This window comes from Tachypleus tridentatus, chromosome 7 (genome assembly GCF_004210375.1).
Source record: "Tachypleus tridentatus isolate NWPU-2018 chromosome 7, ASM421037v1, whole genome shotgun sequence".
NCBI lineage: Eukaryota > Metazoa > Arthropoda > Merostomata > Xiphosura > Limulidae > Tachypleus > Tachypleus tridentatus.
Window position 1 is genome coordinate 88,994,511 of NC_134831.1, and position 27,431 is coordinate 89,021,941.

At 33.1% G+C, this 27,431-nt stretch overlaps 2 protein-coding genes across 2 annotated transcripts; both read left to right on the forward strand.

Annotated features, from left to right (window-relative positions):
• Positions 1 to 4,463: 4,463 nt before the first annotated feature.
• LOC143256158 (glutathione S-transferase 1-like) lies at positions 4,464 to 8,515 on the forward strand. Its single transcript, XM_076512962.1, has 5 exons — positions 4,464 to 4,697; positions 4,970 to 5,028; positions 5,908 to 6,049; positions 7,576 to 7,740; positions 8,251 to 8,515. The coding sequence occupies exons 1-5, from the start codon at positions 4,557 to 4,559 to the stop codon at positions 8,413 to 8,415; spliced, it is 672 nt and encodes a 223-aa protein (XP_076369077.1). The 5' UTR covers positions 4,464 to 4,556; the 3' UTR covers positions 8,416 to 8,515.
• A 2,390-nt stretch (positions 8,516 to 10,905) lies between these two features.
• LOC143256157 (glutathione S-transferase 1-like) lies at positions 10,906 to 24,440 on the forward strand. Its single transcript, XM_076512961.1, has 5 exons — positions 10,906 to 12,313; positions 18,866 to 18,924; positions 21,785 to 21,926; positions 22,387 to 22,554; positions 23,296 to 24,440. The coding sequence occupies exons 1-5, from the start codon at positions 12,116 to 12,118 to the stop codon at positions 23,422 to 23,424; spliced, it is 696 nt and encodes a 231-aa protein (XP_076369076.1). The 5' UTR covers positions 10,906 to 12,115; the 3' UTR covers positions 23,425 to 24,440.
• The last annotated feature ends 2,991 nt before the right edge of the window (positions 24,441 to 27,431 follow it).

Below are 27,431 nucleotides of genomic sequence, written 5' to 3' on the forward strand. Positions count from 1 at the left end.
ACATGATTCACTAGACATGGAAGTATTGTACTAACAAGATTCACATGATTCACTAGACATGAAAGTACTGTACTAACAAGGTTCACATGATTCACTAGACATGGAAGTACTGTCCTAACAAGGTTCACATGATTCACTAGACATGGAAGTACTGTACTAACAAGGTTCAGATGATTCACTAGACATGGAAGTACTGTACTAACAAGGTTCACATGATTCACTAGACATGGAAGTATTGTACTAACAAGGTTCACATGATTCCCTAGACATGAAAGTACTGTACTAACAAGGTTCACATGATTCACTATACATGGAGGTACTGTCCTAACAAGGTTCACATGATTCACTAGACATGGAAGTATTGTACTAACAAGGTTCACATTATTCACTAGACATGGAAGTATTGTACTAACAAAGTTCACATGATTCACTAGACATGGAAGTATTGTACTAACAAGGTTCACATGATTCACTAAACATGGAGGTACTGTACTAACAAGGTTCTCATGATTCACTAGACATGGAAGTATTGTACTAACAAGGTTCACATGATTCACTAGACATGGAAGTATTGTACTAACAAGGTTCACATGATTCACTAGACATGAAAGTACTGTACTAACAAGGTTCACATGATTCACTAGACATGGAAGTACTGTACTAACAAGGTTCACATGATTCACTAGACATGGAAGTATTGTACTAACAAGGTTCACATGATTCACTAGACATGGAGGTACTGTACTATCAAGGTTCATATGATTCACTAGACATGGAGGTACTGTACTAACAAGGTTCACATGATTCACTAGACATGGAAGTATTGTACTAACAAGGCTCATATGATTCACTAGACTTGGAAGTACTGTACTAACAAGGTTCATATGATTCACTAGACATGAAAGTACTGTACTAACGAGGTTCATATGATTCACTAGACATGAAAGTACTGTACTAACGAGGCTCATATGATTCACTAGACATGGAAGTACTGTACTAACGAGATTCACATGATTCACTAGACATGGTGCTACTGTAGTAACAAAGTTTATATGATTCACAAGACATGGTGCTACTGTAGTAACAAGGTTCATATGATTCAGTATAAATGGGGCTACTGTAGTAACAAGGTTCACATGATTCACTAGACATAGAGGAACTGTACTATCAAGGTTGACATGATTCACTAGACATGGAGGTACTGTACTAACAAGGTTCACATGATTCACTAGACATGGAGGTACTGTACTAACAAGGTTCACATGATCCACTAGACATGGAAGTATTGTACTAACAAGGCTCATATGATTCACTAGACATGGAAGTACTGTACTAACAAGGTTCATATGATTCACTAGACATGAAAGTACTGTACTAACGAGGTTCACATGATTCACTAGACATGGAAGTATTGTACTAACGAGGTTCACATGATTCACTAGACATGGAGGTACTGTACTAACAAGGTTCATATGATTCACTAGACATGAAAGTACTGTACTAACGAGGTTCATATGATTCACTAAACATGAAAGTACTGTACTAACGAGGCGCATATGATTCACTAGACATGAAAGTACTGTACTAACAAGGTTCATATGATTCACTAGACATGGAAGTACTGTACTAACAAGGTTCACATGATTCACTAGACATGGTGCTACTGTAGTAACAAGGTTCATATGATTCAGTATAAATGGTGCTACTGTAGTAACAAGGTTCATATGATTCACAAGACATGGTGCTACTGTAGTAACAAGGTTCATATGATTCATAAGACATGGTGCTATTGTAGTAACAAGGTTCTTATGATTCACAAGACATGGCGCTACTGTAGTAACAAGGTTCATATGATTCACAAGACATGGCGCTACTGTAGTAACAAGGTTCATATGATTCACAAGACATGGTGCTACTGTAGTAACAAGGTTCATATGATTCAGTATAAATGGTGCTACTGTAGTAACAAGGTTCATATGATTCACAAGACATGGTACTACTGTAGTAACAAGGTTCATATGATTCACAAGACATGGTGCTACTGTAGTAACAAGGTTCTTATGATTCACAAGACATGGCGCTACTGTAGTAACAACGTTCATATGATTCACAAGACATAGTGCTACTGTAGTAACAAGGTTCATATTTTAAATTACTTCCTATGATCATATGATAGAAAAGATTTAATTTTAAATTACTATTTATGATCACGTTATAAATAACACTATGTAACACAAATTTTGTTCCTGGATAATATGTGTTATTTCTTAATTGCTTATGTTGTAAAAGTACAGAAAATGGCCATTATTTCCTTCAAACTTTGCTTTTGTCACCTGGATAATGAAATTTAGAAATTAACTTATTTACTATGTTAAAAAGGGTAAATTTGCACATTTTTATTTATATAAGGTCTGAATAAAACAACATATGAATCAAGATTTACATGTATTTATTTTAAAGTTACACAAACATGTTTATAAGTGAGTAGTTTTTCTCTATTTGCGACTGTAATGTAAATCACTTTCTCGTACCAGCCCCCAAATACAGTCTTCCATCATATTTTTGTTATACACTCTTTGGTAACAGCGTTCAAAGTCCAGTATATTTTGGTGGAAGCGCTCGCCTTGTTCCTCTGAGTATGTTCCCATGTTATCCTTGAATTTATCAAGATGAACATCAAGGATATGGACTTTCAGGGACATCTTGCAGCCCATTTTGCTGTAGTTCTTCACCAGAGCCTCAACCAGTTTCACACAATTTTCGGCCTTGTTGTTGCTCAAGAAGACACGAACCACTACAACAAAGCTGCTCCAAGCTTTTTTCCCTTCCTACTGAACTTCTTGGGAAATTATGTGCACTCCAGGATTTTTATTTGTGGTCCAACGAAGACACCAACTTTGACCTTTGCCTCAGGTAGCTTAGGGAAGAAGTCTCGAAGGTACTTGAACGCTGCAGACTTCTTATCAAGAGCTGTGACAAATTGTTTCATAAGACCCAGTTTAATGTGCAATGATGGGAACAACACCTTCTGGTGGTCCACTGGTGGCTCACACTTGACATTGCGCCTTCCCACAGAGAACTCGGTCCGTTGTGGCTAGTGCTTCCTGTTGTAGCGCGCTGCGGTGTCCCTGCTGTTCCAAAGGTAAAGATAACAGGGAAACATAGTAAAGCCTACTTAGAGACCCATCAGGAATGTCACCATTTTGAAGTCTCTCATAACTTCCCAGCCATTCATCATACTTCAAGGCTTCTAATAAGGTCTTGATGTTGTTGTATTCCTCTTTGAGGTGCACCGAATGAGCCAGGGGAAGAAACGGATACTCATTCCCGTTATGGAGCAGCACAGCTTTGAGACTTCTGGATGAGCTATCAATGGAGAGGCGCCACTCGTTCGGGTTACAGACAATTTCAATTGCTTTGCACAGACCGGATACATTGCGGCAGAAGCAGGCACTCCGAAATTTTCCTTGTAGGCTTCACACATTTTAGTAGATGCTGTCACAGAGTACTTTTACGCTCTTGTCTTGATAAATTAGCCACATACATAGCAGAATGTGTCTGGAGAATGCTTGCAGCTTCTTGATGCTATCTCTGATAAAATCAGATAGGTCTATCTGCTCAATTAGGCAGTTAGAACTAAACTGAAGTGGTGAGTGGTGAGCCCCTGTATATATATTACTATGGAAAGTTCCACAACAGTCTAGAAAGTTCTTGGAAATTCTTGTAAGTTCGAAAAAAATCTCTATCAGATACTCAGCACTGAATCTACCTGGAATGTTCTGGAAAATAGATAAATTTGAAAATTTCATTACCCAGGTAAGAAAAGCAAAGTTTGAAAAATAGGTCTTTTCCATTTACTTTAGGCATAAGCAATTGGGAAATAACACTTTATGTCCAGGAATAAGAAAAAGTAAAAATTTTCTTACATAGTGTAATAAACAGTTCATAGCTTTAATTCTGTCTATGGTAATAGAGTAGAATTTTTTTTTGAATTTCGCGCAAAGATACACGAGGGTTATCTACGCTAGCTCCCTAATTTTGCAGCGTAAGACTAGAGGGAAGACAGCTAGTCATCATCACCCACCGCTAATTTTTGGGCTACTCTTTTACCAACAAATAGTGAGATTGATCGTGATATTATAACGCCCTCAAGGGTGAGCATGCTTGGTGCGACGTGGATTCGAACTCGCGACCCTCGGATTATGAGTCGAACGCCTTAACCCACCTAGAGTAGAAAAGAACTGGTGAAGACATGAGATATGCTGATTCACTTTATTTTATCACTGCAGATGTCCTTGATTTATTGACTTTCAATATCTAATGTTCTTTTCTTTTCTTGTACTTGTAGAATGGTTTACACACTTTATCTATTCAAAGAATATTAACTGCACACGACGGTTATCTTGAATAATCTCGTGACTGTGTACGTTTCTCGCATCGTCATCTCGTGGTATATAGTCTGCATTAAACCAATTTCTTGTACTAGAGCAGAACATTGAGGCGAGAACTGAGAGTATACTACACGTTATTGTCTGTTGTTTTGTACAAGAACAACCATGACTATTGACTTATACGAAATGCCAGCTAGCGGGCCTTGCCGAGCAGTCCGAATGGTTGCTAAAATTATCGGTGTGGATTTGAATTTGAAAGAAGTCAATTTAAGAGCTGGCGATCAAAACAAACCGGAATTCGTAAAGGTAAGTTTAAGATATAATAAATCCATCCTTTCACTTGGAGTAACTTGTGTCTTATTTATTATAAAATAATTTCAAGATTCTCTGCTTCTTGAATGGGAAATTTCTGCAAGTTTCAAATGAGGTCAGACTTTCTTGTAACATATTTACGATACCTCACCTCATGATGCCCAGGGTCATTATTATTATGGATGTAACATCCAAAGTTTGAAAACCTAATGTTACAAGTAACCTTACAACGTCAGATTGTAACATTTGTGTTGAATTTATTCCAGATGAATCCTCAACATTGTGTGCCAACCATTGACGACGCAGGATTTTACCTGTGGGAAAGGTTAGTATAAAAAATCCTACCTACACCAAACTGTTAGAGGAAATATTGGAGTTATATGTGGGAAAGGCTAGAGTGAAAAACCCTACTTACACTAAACTGTTAGAGGAACTATAACAGTTACATGAGGAAAGTTAGTGTAGAAAACCTTACCTGCACTAAACTGTTAGAGGAAATGCAACAGTTACCTGTGGGAAAGGTACAATAAACTGTTAGAGAAAAGATCAGTTACCTGTGGGAAAGGTACAATAAACTGTTAGAGAAAAGATCAGTTACCTGTGGGAAAGGTACACTAAACTGTTAGAGAAAAGATCAGTTACCTGTGGGAAAGGTACATTAACCTGTTAGAGAAAAGATCAGTTACCTGTGGGAAAGGTACAATAAACTGTTAGAGAAAAGATCAGTTACCTGTGGGAAAGGTACAATAAACTGTTAGAGAAAAGATCAGTTACCTGTGGGAAAGGTACAATAAACTGTTAGAGAAAAGATCAGTTACCTGTGGGAAAGGTACAATAAACTGTTAGAGAAAAGATCAGTTACCTGTGGGAAAGGTACACTAAACTGTTAGAGAAAAGATCAGTTACCTGTGGGAAAGGTACATTAACCTGTTAGAGAAAAGATCAGTTACCTGTGGGAAAGGTACAATAAACTGTTAGAGAAAAGATCAGTTACCTGTGGGAAAGGTACAATAAACTGTTAGAGAAAAGATCAGTTACCTGTGGGAAAGGTACACTAAACTGTTAGAGAAAAGATCAGTTACCTGTGGGACTTACATTTGATTTGTAGATAAAATGTTAAATGTATGTGTGAAAAGAAAGTAACACTGTATACGGTAAGGAAGACTAGAACAGTTAATTTAACGTGTGCTTTTCTTTTTATTAGCCGAGCTATCATGAAGTACTTAGTCAATAAATATTCTCCAGAAAGCTCCCTCTATCCTAAAGACGCCCAGAAGAGGGCGGTAGTTGATAGGATGCTGTTCTTTGATTTGGGAACTCTGTACAAAGCCCAAGGAGAGTTTTTTGTAAGTAAATTTTCTATTCATAGTATGCATAAACAACCATTACAGTTTCAGTGCAAAGCTTATAACACTAATATTTGGTTTCGATACCAGTGATGAGCAGAGCACAATCTACTGTGTATCTTTGTGTTTAACGTGAAACACACTAATTTATTATAAGATTATGTATATGATCCCCGTGTATTCAACTTCTAAAACTAAGGGTTTATTTGGACTAGGTTTCAATTTTTGGTGCGATTATCGTTCTTAAGGTAAAGTGCCTAAGCTTTTCATTGCTTGATCTTACACTTTGAAATAACAATCTACTAAATAAATAGTTAGTTGTTCTATAGAGTTTCAAACGTACAAACTAGACAAGAAAACAGTTCCAGCCACTGTACATCAGTTCAATATATGATACTTTAAATAGAAAAGAGAGTTGGTCTAATTTACCTTTATGGCTAATGTTTTAATTATTGAGAACGAATACATCAGAAATCGACACGTAGAAGTAGACAAATATTTTAGAGAAAAATAAAACCATAAGGAGAAAACTGTTTTTTTAAAACATCTATCAACAGTAATGGACCACAATCATTATAACAATGTTTTCTTACAAGCGCGATAACAATGAATAATTAACGTAAAAGTACATGAATTGCCAAAGACATATATAAAAGTTGTAAATGTTTTAAACCAAATGATGTAACGGATCCAGAAAACACAGTTGTGGATCAATAGCTGTAGATAATTTCACAATCCAGTTGATATGTTTTCCCCAACTTTTCAAAGATTACGTTTTGTTTAATGTTGTTACTCTTGTTGTATTAACCCCTTCCCCCAGAAGCTTCCAATGGTTGATGTTCTTACTCTAGTTGTATTAATCCCCAGAAGCTTCCCATGGTTGATGTTGTTATTCTTGTTGTAATTATCCCCTCCCCCAGAAGCTTCAAATGGTTGATGTTGTTACTCTTGTTGTATTAATCTCCTCCCCCAGAATCTTCCAATGGTTGATGTTGTTACTCTTGTTGTATTAATCCCTTCCCCCAGAATCTTCCAATGGTTGATGTTGTTACTCTTGTTGTATTAATCCCCTCCCCCAGAAGCTTCCAATGGTTGATGTTCTTACTCTAGTTGTATTAATCCCCAGAAGCTTCCCATGGTTGATGTTGTTACTCTTGTTGTATTAAACTCCTCCCCCAGAAGCTTCCAATGATTGATGTTGTTACTCTTGTTGTATTAATCCCCTCCCCCAGAATCTTCCAATGGTTGATGTTGTTACTCTTGTTGTATTAATCCCTTCCCCCAGAAGCTTCCAATGGTTGATGTTCTTACTCTAGTTGTATTAATCCCCAGAAGCTTCCCATGGTTGATGTTGTTACTCTTGTTGTATTAAACTCCTCCCCCAGAAGCTTCCAATGATTGATGTTATTACTCTTGTTGTATTAAACTCCACCCCCAGAAGCTTAAAATGGTTGATGTTGTTACTCTTGTTGTATTCCCAGAAGCTTCCAATGGTTGAGGCGTATTTAACGTTCTTCCTATTACAGTACCCACAAATTTTTCATGGACAAGCCCCAGACTCAGAAAAAGAAAATAATTACAAAACTGCTTTGGGCTACCTGGAGAAGTACCTGGAGAAATCTTCCTACGTAGCCGGAGATCAACTAACCCTAGCTGACATTTCCATCATGGCGTCTCTCTCAATGATGGAAGTGAGTGTCAGTGTACAGATATTTAAATTTTCCTAAATACAGCTTAGACTTAAAAGACGTCTTTTAATAAGTAAAATGTTTCAAATAATGATGTTTATAACCTCAACGGCCAAGGTAGTTTTAAATTGATGTGTTACCGTTTAAACAAATTATTGTAAGCTCATTTACTTCAAAGTTAAGCTAAGTTTATTTATTTATTAATTATCATGGGAAAATAAAAATAATATTTAAAACATTAATTTGCTGATAGTTATATAAAAATTAAACTCTTGAGAAGTGTTTATTTGTTTAACTTCCTGTTGAGACTGGTCAACAGTAAATCATATTCTTTCACCAACAAGTGTTTCATTCCGACAACTGATAAAACAAAAAACCAGGGTTCGATACCTGTGATAGGCATAGCACAGTTTGCACATTGCGTAGTTGTGGTCCTAACAACAAACAAATACACATAGTTTCGAGTTCAATGAAATCTCTCCTTAACTTTTTTTTTTTTTTTTTTTCCTGTAGGTACTGGTTTACGATTTCAGTAACTATCCTAAAATTACTGCTTGGATTTCTAATATGAAACAGGAAATTCCAGATTATAAGGAAGTAAATGACGAACCCCTTGAAGTCTTCAAGAACTGGGTAAAAATCGGCGGGCTTCGTAAAGATAACGCTGGATCAAACTGATGTACATGTGTAACCCCATGAATAATTTTAAAGCTGTGTAACTCTCTAGCACATTGTAATAAGAGGAATAAAATTTGTTTGAGATATTTGCACAAAACTATACAGAGGTTAACATTCTTGATGTATTAACTGATACACTAAAGGAAAGACATCACCAACTCTTAGGCAAGTCTTGTCTCACTAAAATGTTAAATTGATAGACTATAGAAAACACATTTAGTCAACATAAATCAATGTTAATTCTTGGGTTACTTTTTTCTAGTCAAAATGTTAAATTTGACCGTCACGATTGCAAAGCGTAGAGTTCAAACCATCACATAACGGCCGGGTAACCTAAGGAACTACAAAGATGAAGTGAACCTTAGAAATAAAACACATTCTTTTTAAAGTTAGCGCATCTACTGATCGGTTCCTACAATATTTTCTTTCAGTAATGTTAGAGTATTTGAATATTTACGTGAGTAGAATTACATACATTGTTCCAGACCTAAAATTAGAATATTTCCTGCAAGTGTGGAATAACTAAGCAAAAACTCAAACTATGGAGTAGTAAGTATCATATGGAGTAGTAAGTACCATGTGGAGTAGTAAGTGTCATATGGAGTAGTAAGTATCATATGGAGTAGTAAGTACCATATGGAGTAGTAAGTATCATATGGAGTATTAAGTACCATATGGAGTAGTAAGTGTCATATGGAGTAGTAAGTATCATATGGAGTAGTAAGTACCATATGGAGTAGTAAGTATCATATGGAGTATTAAGTACCATATGGAGTAGTAAGTATCATATGGAGTAGTAATTACCATATGGAGTAGTAAGTACCATATGGAGTAGTAAGTACCATATGGAGTAGTAAGTATCATATGGAGTATTAAGTACCATATGGAGTAGTAAGTATCATATGGAGTTGTAAGTACCATATGGAGTAGTAAGTATCATATGGTGTAGTGAGTACCATATGGAGTAGTAAGTATCATATGGAGTAGTAAGTACCATATGGAGTAGTAAGTATCATATGAAGTAGTAAGTGCCATATGGAGTAGTAAGTATCATATGGAGTAGTTAGTACCATATGGAGTAGTAAGTACCATAGTCGTTCACAGTTATTATTTTTTCCCACAAAATCTTGAAGAGGTGTCAAAGGTTTTCTGTAAATAGTGAAATAGGAAATACGACTTTCCGAAACTATTTGCTACTTTACGTCAGGTGTCGTTTCATAACGTTTTATCTCTGCCTCTTCCACAGTAGCTTAGTGGTAAGTCTGAGGGCTGACAACACTGATTACTGGGTATCGACACTCGTAGTGGGCTGAAGTCGGTTAGAGTATTGTATAGTTTTCAGTTTAACACCAAACAAAAAAAAAAAAAAAAAAGGGAATCTAGTGCCATCTTGTGGTATGCTGTCTGAGTTATTTTTACATTTTGAAGCACAGCCATCAGTGATCGCTAGAACTATGAAGAACTAGTGAGCTCTGTGTTTAAAACTGTAACCGCTTCCATGACAACCAGCCGGGTTAACGCAGTTTATGAAATTCATAATATGTAAAATGTCGTTGCATGTTCCCGTGTACGTGCTGGTGCCAGGCGTATAATCAAAAGGCACTCTATATTAAAGAGTCATATTAAAATGTATAAAACGTTGGGTAAAAAAAGTAGCTACATCGATATATGCTTTCGTCAACTAATTGCAAGTAAAACGACTGGTTATAACAAACCCGTTGCCATGGTAACGTTTACATTGTCGAAGGTGTTTCATACAGTGATATCCAGTAACAATGGACGTTGTACTTGTACATTTCGTTTTTGAGACTAGTTCGTGTCCACAAGACACGTGTGCATGTGTCACAACTGTGGAACGTTTCCTAACAGTGTTTGTTTTTTAACTCACCGTATAATAACCTAAAATAATTTAGTTGCTTGAATGATGTTATAGTCTTGTGTCTAATTTGATATTTGTTGTTATACAATGTTTAATAATTTTCTCATAGTTTTTTTTTTTTAACTGAAGGTTTAATTACAAGTACAAGTTGTGACACAATGTTCTGTGGGTATTAACGTACCAGTTTGTGCTGCTGAGTTCTTTCTGTTTATCTACTCTTTAACATTTATAAATATGTTATAATTCAGTAAAATATGGTAACAAAAATGTAAATATAAATAACTTATTATCAAACACTAACACTAACCACGTAAATAACAATTAACTTTTATCAAAGTGTTTTTAACTGTTCTCACTGATTAAGGTCTACTAATTTATCATTTAAGTTACTCCCAGTGTAAGTGGGGTTTTCGATCATAATCCCAACGTTCTGTGTGTTCAAGAAATTTACATTGATTCTGATTCATATACTAAACTGAAATTGCTAGCATGGTAAAATATAATATAATATAATATAATATAATATAATATAATATAATATAATATAATATAATATAATATAATATAATATAATATAATATATACATTAAACAAGTTAGACAAAACTGTTAACAAATGCTCCTCCAGTGACTCAGTAATATTTTTGTTTGTTATGTTTTAAATCAAAGTTCTTAAATCTGTAAAGATACCGATGTCCCACTGGTGGACCATGTGTATAATTACAGATTTACAATGTTAAAAAACCGAGTTTCAATAACCGTAGTGGGCATATCACAAACAACTAATTGTTTATTTAGCTTTGCGTTTTAGAAGAAATAGGCAAAAGTGTTAATGATTTAACTTTAGCCAAGAAATAAAAACTAACTTACTTACAAAAATCATAAAACCAATACATTTACTTATCTTTAATGTTTAGTACTAGGAAACCTCTCGGTGGCATAGCGGTATGCCTCCAGACTCCTACCTCTAGAAACTGTGTTTTGATACCCGTGGTAGGCAGAGTCTAGATAGTCAATTGTGCAGCACTGTAATTCTGTTCAAAGAAACAAACAAACTGTAACATAGATGGTCTGTCATGGCCAAGTGATTAAGGTTCTCGACGCCCAGTTTAAGGGTCATAAATTTAAAGTCGTAGGGGGCGATGGTCAATCCCACCAAGACGGTAAAAGAGTAACCCAAGACTTTATGGTGGGTAGTGATTACTAGCTGTCTTTCCTCTAGTATTTCACCCCTGAATTAGGGACGTAAAGCGCAGATAACCCTTACTGAGATTGTATGTGTAACACAATTCAAGTGTGAAGGAAACTAACGGTAAAATCATAAATTAATCTTTTTTCTATAAAATATTCGAAATATTTTTTATATTAAATGCTTCTACTTAAAATTATTGTGTTTCAAGATGACGCATGTTCCTATGTCGGTTGCTAGGGTTAGAATACACTGTAATTAGGGTTAGATGTATTAATACGTTTCATTGATTTATAATTAAAACACTGCATTTTTCTTCTCGAACAAAAGAATAATAAACTTTTTTTAGTCCCAGGTTCAAACACAGATAACAAATTGTAGTACACAAAAAATATATTAACACCAGAAAGACAAGACCACGCTACACAGTTTTCTACGCGGTCTCAAATCGAAATTGCTGCACAACATAGAAAACGTCACTTCCAGTCGTACACAGTTAACAACGAGTTCCCGCTATCGACAAACTCCAAACACGACACGAGACGTTAGGCGACGAGTTCTGACGCAAGGTAACCTGTAAAAGCCGATGTTTCACAGAAAGTAATTGTAAAGCGAGGATAAATAGACAAAGAAATGGTTCTGGATTGTCTCCCGTGTCTCCGGAAGCACAACAGCACAGAGCCCGTGGGTAGCCCAATCGATCTTTATTACTGTGATATCAGTCCGCCTTCTCGGGCAGTTTTAATGACTGCCAGGGAAATTGGCATCAATCTCAACCATATAAAACTGGATCTCATGGCTGGAGAGCACATGAAGACAGAATTTATCAAGGTTTGTACACAGAGAAGCTTTGATACCGACCAGACAATTTTTACTTGTTCGCTCTTCTATGTAAAAGTGTTTTCTCAGCCCAAACGAGCCGTTTTTGCATATAAATTTTTACTTTAATATTTTTCTTTTGTATATTACGAAATAATACAAAACTTTGCATCTTCATGATAAAACACTCGAATAGTTTATTATAGGTTAGGACTGTGATAAAATACTAATCATATTTCCACTGTCTGGCGCAACATTAGGTGCGTCTGGCATAATACATCGCAACGTTTAACAATTCTAGTAACGTTTTCAGCATCTGATGCAGACTTTAAAAAATGGCGTAAAGTTTCAAAATGTTTAACATCAACTGACTTAACGTTTATAACAACGTTTAAAATTAGGTGTAACACCAACTGTCGTAACTTTTAATAACAACATATAAAGCCACATCTAGCACCAACTATTCTAACGTTTAATAATAATGTATAATGCCACGTCTAGCACCCAACTGTCGTTACGTTTAATGAAACGTGTAATGCCACGTGTAACACCAACTGTCTTAACGTTTATAACAACGTGTAATGTCACGTCTAGCAACGACTGTCGTAACGTTTAAGAACAACGTGTCATTGCACGCCTAGCACAAACTGTCGTAACGTTTAATAACAACCTGTAATACCACGTCTAGCATCGACTGTCGTAACGTTTGAAAACAACCTGTAATACCACGTCTAACACCAACTGTCTTAACATTTAATAACAACATGTAATGCCACGTCTAGCACCGACTGTCGTAACGTTTGAAAACAACCTGTAATACCACGTCTAACACCAACTGTCTTAACGTTTAATAACAACCTGTAATCCCACGTCTAGCAACAACCTGTAATGCCACATCTAGCGTCAACTGTCGAAAATTTTAATAACAACTTGTAATTCCACGTCTAACACCAACTGTCGTAACGTTTAATAAGAAACTTTAATGCCACGTCTAGCACCAACTGTTGTAACGTTTAATGATAACATGTGATGCCACGTGTAACACCGACTGTCGTAACGTTTAATAATAAACTGTAATGCCACATCTTACACCAACTATCGTTTCGTTTAGTTACAACGTGTAATGCCACGTCTAATACCAACTGTCGTAACGTTTAATAAGACATGTAATGCCACATCTAGCACCAAGTATTGTAATGTGTAATAAAAACCTGTAATGTCTCGTGTAGCAACAACTGTCATAACGTTTAAGGACAACGTGTAATGCCACGTTACGGACTGCTGTAACGTTTAATAACAACGTGTAATGCCACGTCTAACACCCACTGTCGTAACGTTTAATGACAAAATGTAATGCCACGTGTAACACCAACTGTCGTAACGTTTGTGAACAATGTGTCATACCACGTGTAACAGCAACTGTCGTAATATTTAATAACAACGAGTGATGCCATATGTAAAATCAAGTGTCGTAACGTTTAATAACATGTAATGTCACGTGTATTACAGACTGTTGTAACTTTTAATAACGTCTAATGTTACGTCTGACACCAACTGTCGTAACGTTTCTTAAGAACGTGTAATGTCACGTTTAACAGAGACTGTTGTAACGTTTAATGTTAAGTCTAACACAGACTGTCGTAACATTTAATAACGATTGTCAACGTTTAGTAACGTCTTGATATGCTATTAACGATAACGCAACACGATGAAATATTGCTTTTAAATAAGTTTGTGCTTTTAAATAAGGTTGGAAACAAAAAATAGTAGAGTTATTGTGGTTGGTGATGGCTAGCTGCTTTCCCTCTCGTCTAGTCTATCACTCCTGAATAAGGGATTACTGGAACAGACAACTTTTGCTTAGTTTTGCGAGGAATTCTAAAAACTAAAATAAATATATTTACTGCTTGTTGCGTTTTGTTTACTTGTGATCATACTGTGCTATCGTAGAATTACCATGGTTTCACGAGTTCTTACCAGACTTATGAGAAGTATAAATTGTTAGTTAATGACAGCCATGTTGTACCGTGAAACTGGTAGTGACACCAAACATCCTAAATTTGTTATGAAATATCTTTTAGTTTTTTGTTTTTTTTAAGCTCAGATATACTTGTTTTGAAACATTGAAGAGAACTGATACAACTTAATTGTGTTTCAAACATTTATATTGGAATTAATAAGGTACAAAATAAAAGTGAACCCTTCTGTTTGGCGTATGCTTTCTAAAAGTAGCATGTGCAGGCACATTCAGGATTTTTGTTTATGATTGAAATAATATTTTAAACTTAAGTCACCTTTTTATTTGGTTTATTTAGTTAAACAGTAGGGAATATTAATTAAAATATAGGCCTTCTTTCTGTTGATTTATATAATTTAGGCCTTGCCAGTGTTTATTTGTAGAAGCTAGGTAGTATCAGTATTAATGTATAGAAGCTAGGTATTTTCAGTGTTAATTTATAAATAATACTAAGCTTCCATACAGATAATAGGCATTATCACTATTAATGTATAGAAGCTAGGCATTATCACTATTACTGTGTAGAAGCTAGGCCTTATCACTATTAATGTGTAGAAGCTAGGCCTTATCAGAGTTAATTTATAGACGATAGGCATTGTCAGTATTACTGTACAGAAGCTACGCTTTATCACTGTGAATTTATAGAAGTTAGACAATACCAACACTTCACTCAAATTTTGATTAGTACATTATAAGTGTTTCTTTGTATTTTAAGGAAATGTTATTTGGAACGCCTGTCTATAAGTTCAATCACTTTAAAATTCCAAGAGCTAAACCTAAATTATACCCTTCCCAATCATTTAGAATTTCGGCTATTGGATTATATTTAGTAAAACAAAAGATCAAATGTTTAATAAATGAATGGCATTGCTGGTAAGCAAGAACGATTTGTTTTAAACATTGACGTCTCGTAAAAATACGAAACTTGACACATACGGGCCTTATTTATACAAAGTTACGTTGGTAAAGTTAGGCTCAGTACGAGTATATAGCCTTTCTGAACGCCAAATGTTAAAATTAGTTTCTACATCCACATAGTCGACCATAAATTTCAGGTTTAAGGTGACCCAGCCTTTCATAAGCTGTGGTTTTGTATAACATTATTTTTGTGACACAATATTTTCAATTTTATTCCTACATAAGAAAGTTATTTAATATAATTTAAAACATGCACCAGAAACATCTAACCTGCTTCTTACTGTGTTCATATTACCATACTTCACAACATAGACCTCTAGTATTGCTGTATCATCAGATGAAATCATTGAAAAAGAAACAGAAATGAGATTGTAAGTTTTAAATGTAACTCGACACATTTTAATCATTAAAATCAGGACTTCGTTACTGTAAGTTAGTTTATAAGTTTAATTTCTCAGTTTTGTTAACGGATTTATGCATTTATTTTAATACCAATATTTGTTTTAGTTTGATGCATGTGACGTATACTATTGGATGTATATTGCGCAAATATCGCCTGTTTTCCAAATTTGTAGAAAATTCTCGGGAGCTAGAGACAACAATATGTCTTTTACAAAAACGCTAGTGGGTTTTCGAGCATTGTTCAAACTTCGAGAAACTCGCTTTAAACTATACAAATCGATTACTGCAAATATATTATAAGCCTTCGAAGCTGTAATTGTGACTAACACGTATTGTTTGTTTGTTTTCAATTTCGCGCAAAGTTACTCAAGAGCTATCTGCGCTAGCCGTCCCTAATTTAGCAGTGTAAGACTAGAGGGAAGGCAGCTGGTCAACACCACCCACCGCCAACTCTTGGGTTACTATTTTACCAATGAATAGTGGGATTGAACAACGACCCTTGAATCACGAATCGAACGCTTTAACCCACCTGGCCATGTCAGACCTAACACTTATTAAGCGGAAAACTACAGAATGTCATCAGGAATGTTTATAAATTTCGAATGTTACAAACCGTTCAATTTCAGTGAATTACTTCAAACATTATTATTTCTACATTGGAACATTAAATATCTTCTTTGAAAAAAAGTCAGCTTGCAACCAGTGTGAGACTAGCCAAGAAAAGACAGCGTTAGATTCGGCGAGGTGTAACAATATCAACTCAGAACAATTATGTTCGTTGTAGAGCTGGACCGTCGATAAAATATTCACTTATAAATAGACCAGATTTAAGACTTAGTATTTGTAGGGCCCAGCATGGCCAAGCGTGTTAAGGCGTGCGATTCGTAATCTGAGGGTCGAGGGTTCGCATCCCTGTCGCGCCAAACATGCTCGCCCTCCCAGCCGTGGGGGCGTTATAATGTGACAGTCAATCACACTGTTCGTTGGTAAAAGAGTAGCCCGAGAGTGATGGTGATGACTAGCTGCCTTTCCTCTAGTCTTGCACTACTAAATTAGGGACGGCTAGCACAGATAGCCCTCGAGTAGCTTTGTGCGAAATTAAAAAACAAACAAACAGTATTTGTAAGTTTGTAGAACTCTTGTACGTAAACCAATATTTGTAATATTGTAATAATCAGTTTTATTATTACTTGTATATTAAAGCATATTTGTGTTCAGAAAGAAAACTGTTTGTATTGATCTTTTTGGCAAATATCATAACTTCGATAGATATTGACATTCATTTAACTTCTAAATTCAAATCATATTACTTAGCATAATAAATGGAAGACTCATCCGGGATAAATTATAATACGTAAATCCTGCTGATGGTACATTGTTTTTTATTCATCTTCTTTTACATTTTATTTATGTGTACCACATCCATGAATTTATATCTTGTCCTCCTTAATACTAGTTATTACACATACTAGATACAAGAACTCGACTCTTGTTATTACATTTACTATATTCATGAATTCAACACTTGTTTTTACATATACTAGAACAACGAACTCGATACATACTAGATCCACAAACTCAATATGTATCTTTCCAACACTTGTTTCAATACGTACAAAATCTACAAATTATTTTGTTTCTGCTGAGACTGAGTTCCGTTTCTTTGGTTAAATATCGTTGTACCATGCTGTACTTGGTCTTATAAATTACTCTGATTAAAATGTTACAAGGGCTCTACTCCGACATATGTATGCATGGATAGTAGACTATATGTAATTCATCTTTATATGCGTACTAAATTGCTTATGTAATATGCCGGATATAGTTAGAGTGTGATAAGCGTTAAGATGTAATCACATCAAAGCTATTTTGATTAACCATGGGTGAGAGCAAAGATCGTGCTGTCCTTCAAAAGGGTATTATAGTGGATGGTTGCCTAGAAGAAGCACGGTCGTCACCGGCTATTTCTTTGATTAGCTTGATAAAGACATCTGTTGTAAGAATATATCTTTAATCAGAGTCAAATGAAGACAGGACTACCATTAAAAATAACCGTGTCCTCAAACTTCTGATAAAGGAAGAAGTTGATTGGATAAATTTGTAAAATGTTAGAGGTGAATTGTGGCCAGGAATTCACTATTTCTAACTCACTACAAAAAGTCTTAAATAGTGAGTATCATGTAGTCTTACAGGTCATATATTTCGCTACATGTTGAGCATAAAAAATCAGAACAATGGAGATAACGAAAGTAGTGAATTAACCTGATGTTTTACACTTTTATGCATCGACAGAAAACTAAACCTGTAAACAAACCACAGAAACATTTATCATTTATCCTGCTTTATGCACAATGGAAATTTTCGAAGATAGAATAATGGTGTGTAAAATATTCTCCTGGCAGTCAATACTGTCACTTGTTACGTTAAATGCACGAGATACATCTAGAGATTACCTGAACATAATTACTTTGATATGCTGGATAAATACTCTCAGTAAACAAAGTCTCTTTCACAGTATTTGTATTGTTTCATGTTAGTATTGTGTTATTCGTTTTTTATCATTTCTACTATATTATTGGTGTTGTATTATTGGTTATGTACAATTGATATTGTATTATTTGTACTGTTAAACTGGTATTGTATTTATTTTCTATCATTTGTATTGTCCCTTGTTAAATTTAAGATTCTTTTCATGTCTCCAGTTATTTTCTTTAATTGGCTCAACCAAACTTTTCTACCATTAGACTATCTATGCAAAGTAAAATGGTCGACAAAGCCGGTATTACTCCTATTACAATTTTATTCAAACTATTTTTCCACATTTTTAAACGATTTTTTGGTGATTTCATATGATCTCCAATTTTCATTATATTCATTGGTCCAGTATGTTGTTTGTATATAAATTCAAACCTAACTCAAAGTAAAACCCTTAATGTTAAATGATCTTTCAATTGTCAGTCTTTCAGGCTAACTGTTATATAATAACAACTTTCAAAATTAAGCATTTATTTATTTTGTATTATTATATACTTGTAATAACCGGTATTTCAGTGATTTAAAAATTATGATGTGGGACATATAAAGTGAAAATAATTTAATTAATATAATAAATATTTACTCTCGACGTGACGATATATTCTTAGTTTATACATTATATTTCTGTGGTATAAAAATCAAGATTAAATATTAACAAAAATTAATTATTGTTCTATTTTATTCTATTTCAGATTAATTTCATGCATACCGTTCCTACAATTGTTGACGACAAATTTACTCTTTGGGAAAGGTAAATAACTTTATCTGTATTTTCGAGTTCTTTGGTAAGTTACTTTACCGTATTATAGAGTTCTTTGGTAAGTTACTTTACCGTATTATAGAGTTCTTTGGTAAGTAACTTTACCAGTATTATTGAGTTCTTGGTAAGTAACTTTAGTTGTATTATAGTTGTTGTTTTTTGTTTCATTTGTTAAACTGTTGTCAAGAAGTTATCCGATTAGGCCTAGCCGCAGTATGATATAAGCTACTGCTATCTATCTAATATTCTCTATCTTAGCGTTTGTTTGGGTGTTTATGAAAGTGTTTTTATTTGTTTAAAACCAAATACTTTTCTTAGTGATTTAAATAGTTCAATGCTACTGTTTTTTCGCAATCTGGTAAAAGTTTTTACCCTGAATTGCATTTTAAGATAATAGTTTAAAATATCTTGATTTTGAGATATTAAAAAAAATGTAACACACAGGTAAAACACAATTACGTATTAATGATGAGAAAGGATAAAAAATTAATTTTAAAATTGTCGTAATAAATCCCTCTGTCACCATTTCTACGGTCGCCGTGTCTTGATTATTACAGTAATATAATATACAGAAGATTGTGGGTGTTTTTAGAATTTTGCCATTTAACTCATACAAAATAATAACCAATAACTTAAAACTGACAATTTTATATACAATTATTTATATTTTTTAAAAAGAGAACTAAAAAAACAGCTGCTTATCACAGGTCGACAGCTCTCTAATAATAATTATTACCCAATACTATTTCAAACAGTTTTGGATAAGAATTATTCACTGTTACGATTTAAATTGGAAAAGCTAGTGAATTCTCGCCGAACAGTGGGCATAAAGTTTGTAAGAGAAACCACATTAATTTTTAATGTCTCTTTTTTACCAAATTCAGTTTAGCTTTTCCAGTACGAATTCAAAATCAGAGACAGGTAAAAATATAATTTCAGCTTTGTCTTATGCCTCCCCCAAAAACCACTGCTCTACAGTAGAAGCTTTTCCTTCACTACCAAAACTCATGAGTTGGGTTGGATATATACAGATTATTCCTCAAAACAGTTTTATGTATGCGATATAACACTGTAGAAACTTATGATTTGAACACCAAAAGATGCGAAGAATTAGAAACTAATAGGCCTACAACGTGTCATAACGTTGGTTATTAATTTGTCCTTGTAAAAGTGTAAAAGTGAAATTGTATACAAAATAAGTTGCGACTTATGTAGAGTAAATGGTAGGTTTTCTTTTAATCAGTGATGTCGAGAAACCCACTTGTTGAGAAATTTATATGCAAAAACGGCTCGTTTGGGTTGAGAAAATATTTTACATAGAAGAGCGAACAACGTTTCGACCTTCTTCGGTCATCGTCAGGTTCACAAAGAAAGAGGTAACTGACCGGAAGCTGACCACATGTTTGAAAGGGGTTGTGTAACTGAGTGTCGGAATGTAGAGGGCGGTGTTAGATATTTGAATATATAATTTTATATATATTCAATTATACATATAATATATAATTTATATTTTATATATATTCAATTACGTATATATATTCAATTATATATATATAATATATATTTTATATATATTCAATTATATATATAATATATATTTTATATATATTCAATTACGTATATATATTCAATTATATATATGTAATATATATTTTATATATATTCAATTATATATATAATATATATTTTATATATATTCAATTACGTATATATATTCAATTATATATATGTAATATATATTTTATATATATTCAATTATATATATGTAATATATATTTTATATATATTCAATTATATATTCAAACATCTAATACCGCCCTCTACATTCCGACACTCAGTTACACAACCCCTTTCAAACATGTGGTCAGCTTCCGGTCAGTTACCTCTTTCTTTGTGAACCTGACGATGACCGAAGAAGGTCGAAACGTTGTTCGCTCTTCTATGTAAAATATTTTCTCAACCCAAACGAGCCGTTTTTGCATATAAATAGGTTTTCTTTTGTTACTTATGCAAACAATATATCATATATTTTCTAGCTAGGAATACAAACTATACAAACAATAAAATAAACAAGGAAAAATATATTTTTCTTATAATCGAATATATTGATCTTCAATTGCAAAAATGACGTCACCAGTGTTGAATTGAAGAAATAACGGTAAAGTATTCACAGAGTATTCAATTGTACAAAAAACTAGTAAGAATGAAACAAATTCTCTAACGATCACCTATTAAACAATTTCTTATGATGGTTATATATATGTAGAGAGAATATTAATATTAAAGAGTTCAGTAAATTAGTTTATAGATAATATTAATACTAAAGAGTTCAGTAAATTAGTTTATAGATAATATTAATACTAAAGAGTTAAGTAAATTAATTTATAGATAATATTAATACTAAAGAGTTAAGTAAATTAGTTTATAGATAATATTAATACTAAAGAGTTAAGTAAATTAACTTATAGAGAATATTAATACTAAAGAGTTAAGTAAATTAGTTTATAGATAATATTAATACTAAAGAGTTAAGTAAATTAACTTATAGAGAATATTAATACTAAAGAGTTAAGTAAATTAAGTTATAGATAATATTAATACTAAAGAGTTAAGTAAATTAACTTATAGAGAATATTAATACTAAAGAGTTAAGTAAATTAAGTTATAGATAATATTAATACTAAAGAGTTAAGTAAATTAATTTATAGAGAATATTAATACTAAAGAGTTAAATATATTAATTTATAGATAATATTAATACTAAAGAGTTAAGTAAAATAAAACAACATTTAAGACTTACAAAAATTTAAGTAATAGAACCGTAAAGGTACAATATATTTATATTTTGCAGCCGTCCAATCATGCTATACTTTTGCAATAAGTACGCACAAAATGATCGGCTGTACCCTTGTGATCCACAAAAGAGAGCGCTAGTAGATAGGATGTTATATTTCGACTTGGGCACCTTGTACAATAGCATTTACAGTTTGGTAGTAAGTATTTTGAAAACACACTAGTACAAAGTTTCAAGTAATCGTGTTCTTTTTAACTTACTAGTAGACAGAAGATAACTACTAAAAATCTTCAATAAAATATATATGTATATTCCGAAAAGGTAATATTTAATGCGTTATTGTAGATTCCAAAAGTGCGTTATTTAAGCTGTTACTGTATTTTTCACAACAGTATTGTTTTACCTCTTATTTTACATTCCACAACTGTATTGTTTAAGTTGTTACTATATATTCCTAAATTGTATTGTCTAACCTGTTACTGTATATTCCGAAACTGTATTGTTCAACTTGTTATTATAGATTACGAAACTGTATTGTTTAAGCTGTAACCATATATTCCGCAACTGTTCTGTTTTACTTGTTATTGTACATTCCACAACTGTATTGTCTAACCTGTTGTTATATATTTCAAAACTATGCTATTTAATTGTCGTTATAGATTCCGAAACTGTTCGGGAAAGTGACTGAAGTTGACACGGATGAAGAAAAGAAACTCCGAGAAGCACTTGTATATTTGGAACAGTTTATTGGAGACAACAAATACGTGACAGGAGACTCACTAACTCTGGCAGATATTTCAATACTTGCTAGTCTAACTTTCTTGGAAGTAAGTAACTAAATTAAGGAAACGTTTAGTTTTTCAGCGTTGCTAATTTGAATTTTACAAACAATAAATAAAAACAATATACTTAATGAAAAACATTATAACTTCCACGATAAACATTAAACATTAATTAGGGCTATTTAAAACACCATTAACAATGAAATTTAGTGATAAATGATTGTCATTTAGCATGTATAATTTCAATTCATTGTTTTGGTAGAATCGAACAAATATTATTAGAATTGAAAATATTATAGATGTTGACTAGCTGCTCTTCGTCTAGTCTATCACTATTAATTTAGAAACAGCTAATGCAGATAGCGTTAGAGTAACTTTGCACAGAATTCAAAACAAACCAAACCACTTAGGCCCAGCATGGCCAAGCGTGTTAAGGCGTGCGACTCGTAATCTGAGGGTCGCGGGTTCGCATCCCCGTCGCGCTAAACATGCTCTCCCTTTCAGCCGAGGGGGCGTTATAATGTGACGGTCAATCCCACTATTCGTTGGTAAAAGAGTAGCCCAAGAGTTGGCGGTGGGTGGTGATGACTAGCTGCCTTCCCTCTAGTCTTACACTGCCAAATCAGGGACGGCAAGCGTAGATAGCCCTCGAGTAGCTTTGCGCGAAATTCAACAAACAAACAAAAACAAACCAACCCACCTAGTGGACAGTTTAATAATATATACTATCATAAAATACTGTTACCCTCACACAAATTTCACATCATTCTCTTCTTTAACGTCCAGGTTATAGACTACAAAATTCAAGGTTTTGAAAAGGTTCAGGACTGGCTGCAACGTTTGGAAAGTGAACTTCCTTATTACAACGAAATCAACAAAAAACCAATAGAGGATTTTAAAGCTGCAAGAAGTTAATTATGGCATTTGTACAGACGTCTACACTTTTATTGTCATCTGTTGTTAGGTTTTAGAAATATTTTATATTTCAATTAAAATGCAGTACCGAAAATTATTACATCTCAACGTCTAAATAACTTGACATAGTAATTAAGTTTTGTTATAATAAAAATATTTAAATGAGTTGTGAGGTTTAGAATATGAGTGAAGTTTTGTGAAAATTATAGTAGTTATCATATTTAACACCATAAATATATTATGTATTCATACATTATTATATTGTATCGAACCACATTTAAATAAGAAATATTAGTTTAAAACACAAAACCGAAACACTAAAATTATTCTTATAGCTCAGAGGTGTTCGAAGCAAAATCTGAAAACTTAAAAAAAACCAAACGTAAACATATAAAGAACCTAAAACGTATAAACACTAGTACATACAGACCAAATTGTGCACGTGCTAATTCAAAGATGAAGCAATTATGTACGGATTTAGTGTCTTATATATTATCTATTTGTGAAATTCGCATTTGGTTTGGAAATATATCATAAAAATCTAATAATTATCAACAGATGGCGGCGTAAGATGGTTTACTAAATTTGTGATATATTTTTAATGAATTAACCTGCAGATATTGTGTTTTTATCATATAATCTATATTTTCTTTAACTTTTATTAAGTTGTTGAAAATTTTAATTTAAAATTGTAGTTTTTAACAGAAGAAAATAAGAATTAGAAAATACATACGTTCACCTGTATTGTTCGTTGATGTTAAACCTAAAAAATTTTGGTATACATTATGGATACACTGACGTTCACTTGTATTGTTTGTCAGTGTTAAAGCTAAAAATCTTGGTACACGTTATAGATACACTGACGTTCACTTGTATTGTTTGTCAGTGTTAAACCTAAAAATCTTGGTACACGTTATAGATACACTGACGTTCACTTGTATTGTTTGTCAGTGTTAAACCTAAAAATCTTGCTATACATTATAGATACACTGACGTTCACTTGTATTATTTATTAGTGTTAAACCTAAAAAATCTTGGTATACATTATAGATACACTGACGTTCACGTGTATTGTTTGTCAGTGTTAAACCTAAAAAATCTTGGTATACATTATAGATACACTGACGTTCACTTGTATTGTTTGTCAGTGTTAAACCTAAAAAATCTTGGTATACATTATAGATACACTGACGTTCACTTGTATTGTTTGTCAGTGTTAAACCTAAAAAATCTTGGTATACATTATAGATACACTGGCGTTCACTTGTGTTGTTTGTCAGTGTTACACCTAAAAAAATCTTGGTATACATTATAGATACACTGACGTTCACTTGTGTTGTTTGTCAGTGTTAAACCTAAAAAATCTTGGTATATATTATAGATACACTGACGTTCACTTGTATTGTTTGTTAGTGTTAAACCTACAAAATCTTGGTACACATTATAAATACACTGACGTTCACTTGTATTGTTTGTTAGTGTTAAACCTAAAAAATATTGGTACACATTATAAATACACTGACGTTCACTAGTATTGTTTGTCAGTGTTAAACCTAAAAATCTTGGTATACATTATGGATACACTGACGTTCACTTGTATTGTTTGTTAGTGTTAAACCTAAAAAATATTGGTACACATTATAAATACACTGACGTTCACTTGTATTGTTTGTCAGTGTTAAACCTAAAGAAAATTTGTTACACATTATAAATACACTGACGTTCACTTGTATTGTTTGTCAGTGTTAAACCTAAAAAATATTGGTACACATTATAAATACACTGACGTTCACTTGTATTGTTTGTCAGTGTTAGACCTAAAAAAATCTTGGTATACATTATAGATACACTGACGTTCACTTGTATTGTTTGTCAGTGTTAAACCTAAAAATCTTGGTACACGTTATAGATACACTGACGTTCACTTGTATTGTTTGTCAGTGTTAAACCTAAAAATCTTGCTATACATTATAGATACACTGACGTTCACTTGTATTATTTATTAGTGTTAAACCTAAAAAATCTTGGTATACATTATAGATACACTGACGTTCACGTGTATTGTTTGTCAGTGTTAAACCTAAAAAATCTTGGTATACATTATAGATACACTGACGTTCACTTGTATTGTTTGTCAGTGTTAAACCTAAAAAATCTTGGTATACATTATAGATACACTGACGTTCACTTGTATTGTTTGGCAGTGTTAAACCTAAAAATCTTGGTATACATTATAGATACACTGGCGTTCACTTGTGTTGTTTGTCAGTGTTACACCTAAAAAAATCTTGGTATACATTATAGATACACTGACGTTCACTTGTGTTGTTTGTCAGTGTTAAACCTAAAAAATCTTGGTATATATTATAGATACACTGACGTTCACTTGTATTGTTTGTTAGTGTTAAACCTACAAAATCTTGGGTACACATTATAAATACACTGACGTTCACTTGTATTGTTTGTTAGTGTTAAACCTAAAATATTGGTACACATTATAAATACACTGACGTTCACTAGTATTGTTTGTCAGTGTTAAACCTAAAATCTTGGTATACATTATGGATACACTGACGTTCACTTGTATTGTTTGTTAGTGTTAAACCTAAAAATATTGGTACACATTATAAATACACTGACGTTCACTTGTATTGTTTGTCAGTGTTAAACCTAAAGAAAATTTGTTACACATTATAAATACACTGACGTTCACTTGTATTGTTTGTCAGTGTTAAACCTAAAAAATATTGGTACACATTATAAATACACTGACGTTCACTTGTATTGTTTGTCAGTGTTAGACCTAAAAAAATCTTGGTATACATTATAGATACACTGACGTTCACTTGTATTGTTTGTTAGTGTTAAACCTAAAAATCTAGGTATACATTATAGATACTCTGACGTTCACTTGTGTTGTTTGTCAGTGTTAAACCTAAAAAAATCTTGGTATACATTATAGATACACTGACGTTCACTTGTATTGTTTGTCAGTGTTAAACCTAAAAAATCTTGGTATACATTATAGATACACTGACGTTCACTTGTATTGTTTGTCAGTGTTAAACCTAAAAATCTAGGTATACATTATAGATACACTGACGTTCACTTGTATTGTTTGTCAGTGTTTAACCTAAAAAAATCTTGGTATACATTATAGATACACTGACGTTCACTTGTGTTGTTTGTTAGTGTTAAACCTAAAAATCTTGGTATACATTATAGATACACTGACGTTCACTTGTGTTGTTTGTCAGTATTTAACCTAAAAATCTTGGTACACGTTATAGATACACTGACGTTCACTTGTATTGTTTGTCAGTGTTAAACCTAAAAATCTTGGTATATATTATAGATACACTGACGTTCACTTGTATTATTTGTTCGTGTTAAACCTAAAAAATCTTGGTATACATTATAGATACACTGACGTTCACGTGTATTGTTTGTTAGTGTTAAACCTACAAAATCTTGGTACACATTATAAATACACTGACGTTCACTAGTATTGTTTGTCAGTGTTAAACCTAAAAATCTTGGTATACCTTATGGATACACTGACGTTCACTTGTATTGTTTGTTAGTGTTAAACCTAAAAAATATTGGTACACATTATAAATACACTGACGTTCACTTGTATTGTTTGTCAGTGTTAAACCTAAAGAAAATTTGTTACACATTATAAATACACTGACGTTCACTTGTATTGTTTGTCAGTGTTAAACCTAAAAAATATTGGTACACATTATAAATACACTGACGTTCACTTGTATTGTTTGTCAGTGTTAGACCTAAAAAAATCTTGGTATACATTATAGATACACTGACGTTCACTTGTGTTGTTTGTCAGTGTTAAACCTAAAAAATCTTGGTATACATTATAGATACACTGACGTTCACTTGTGTTGTTTATTAGTGTTAAACCTAAAAATCTAGGTATACATTATAGATACTCTGACGTTCACTTGTGTTGTTTGTCAGTGTTAAACCTAAAAAATCTTGGTATA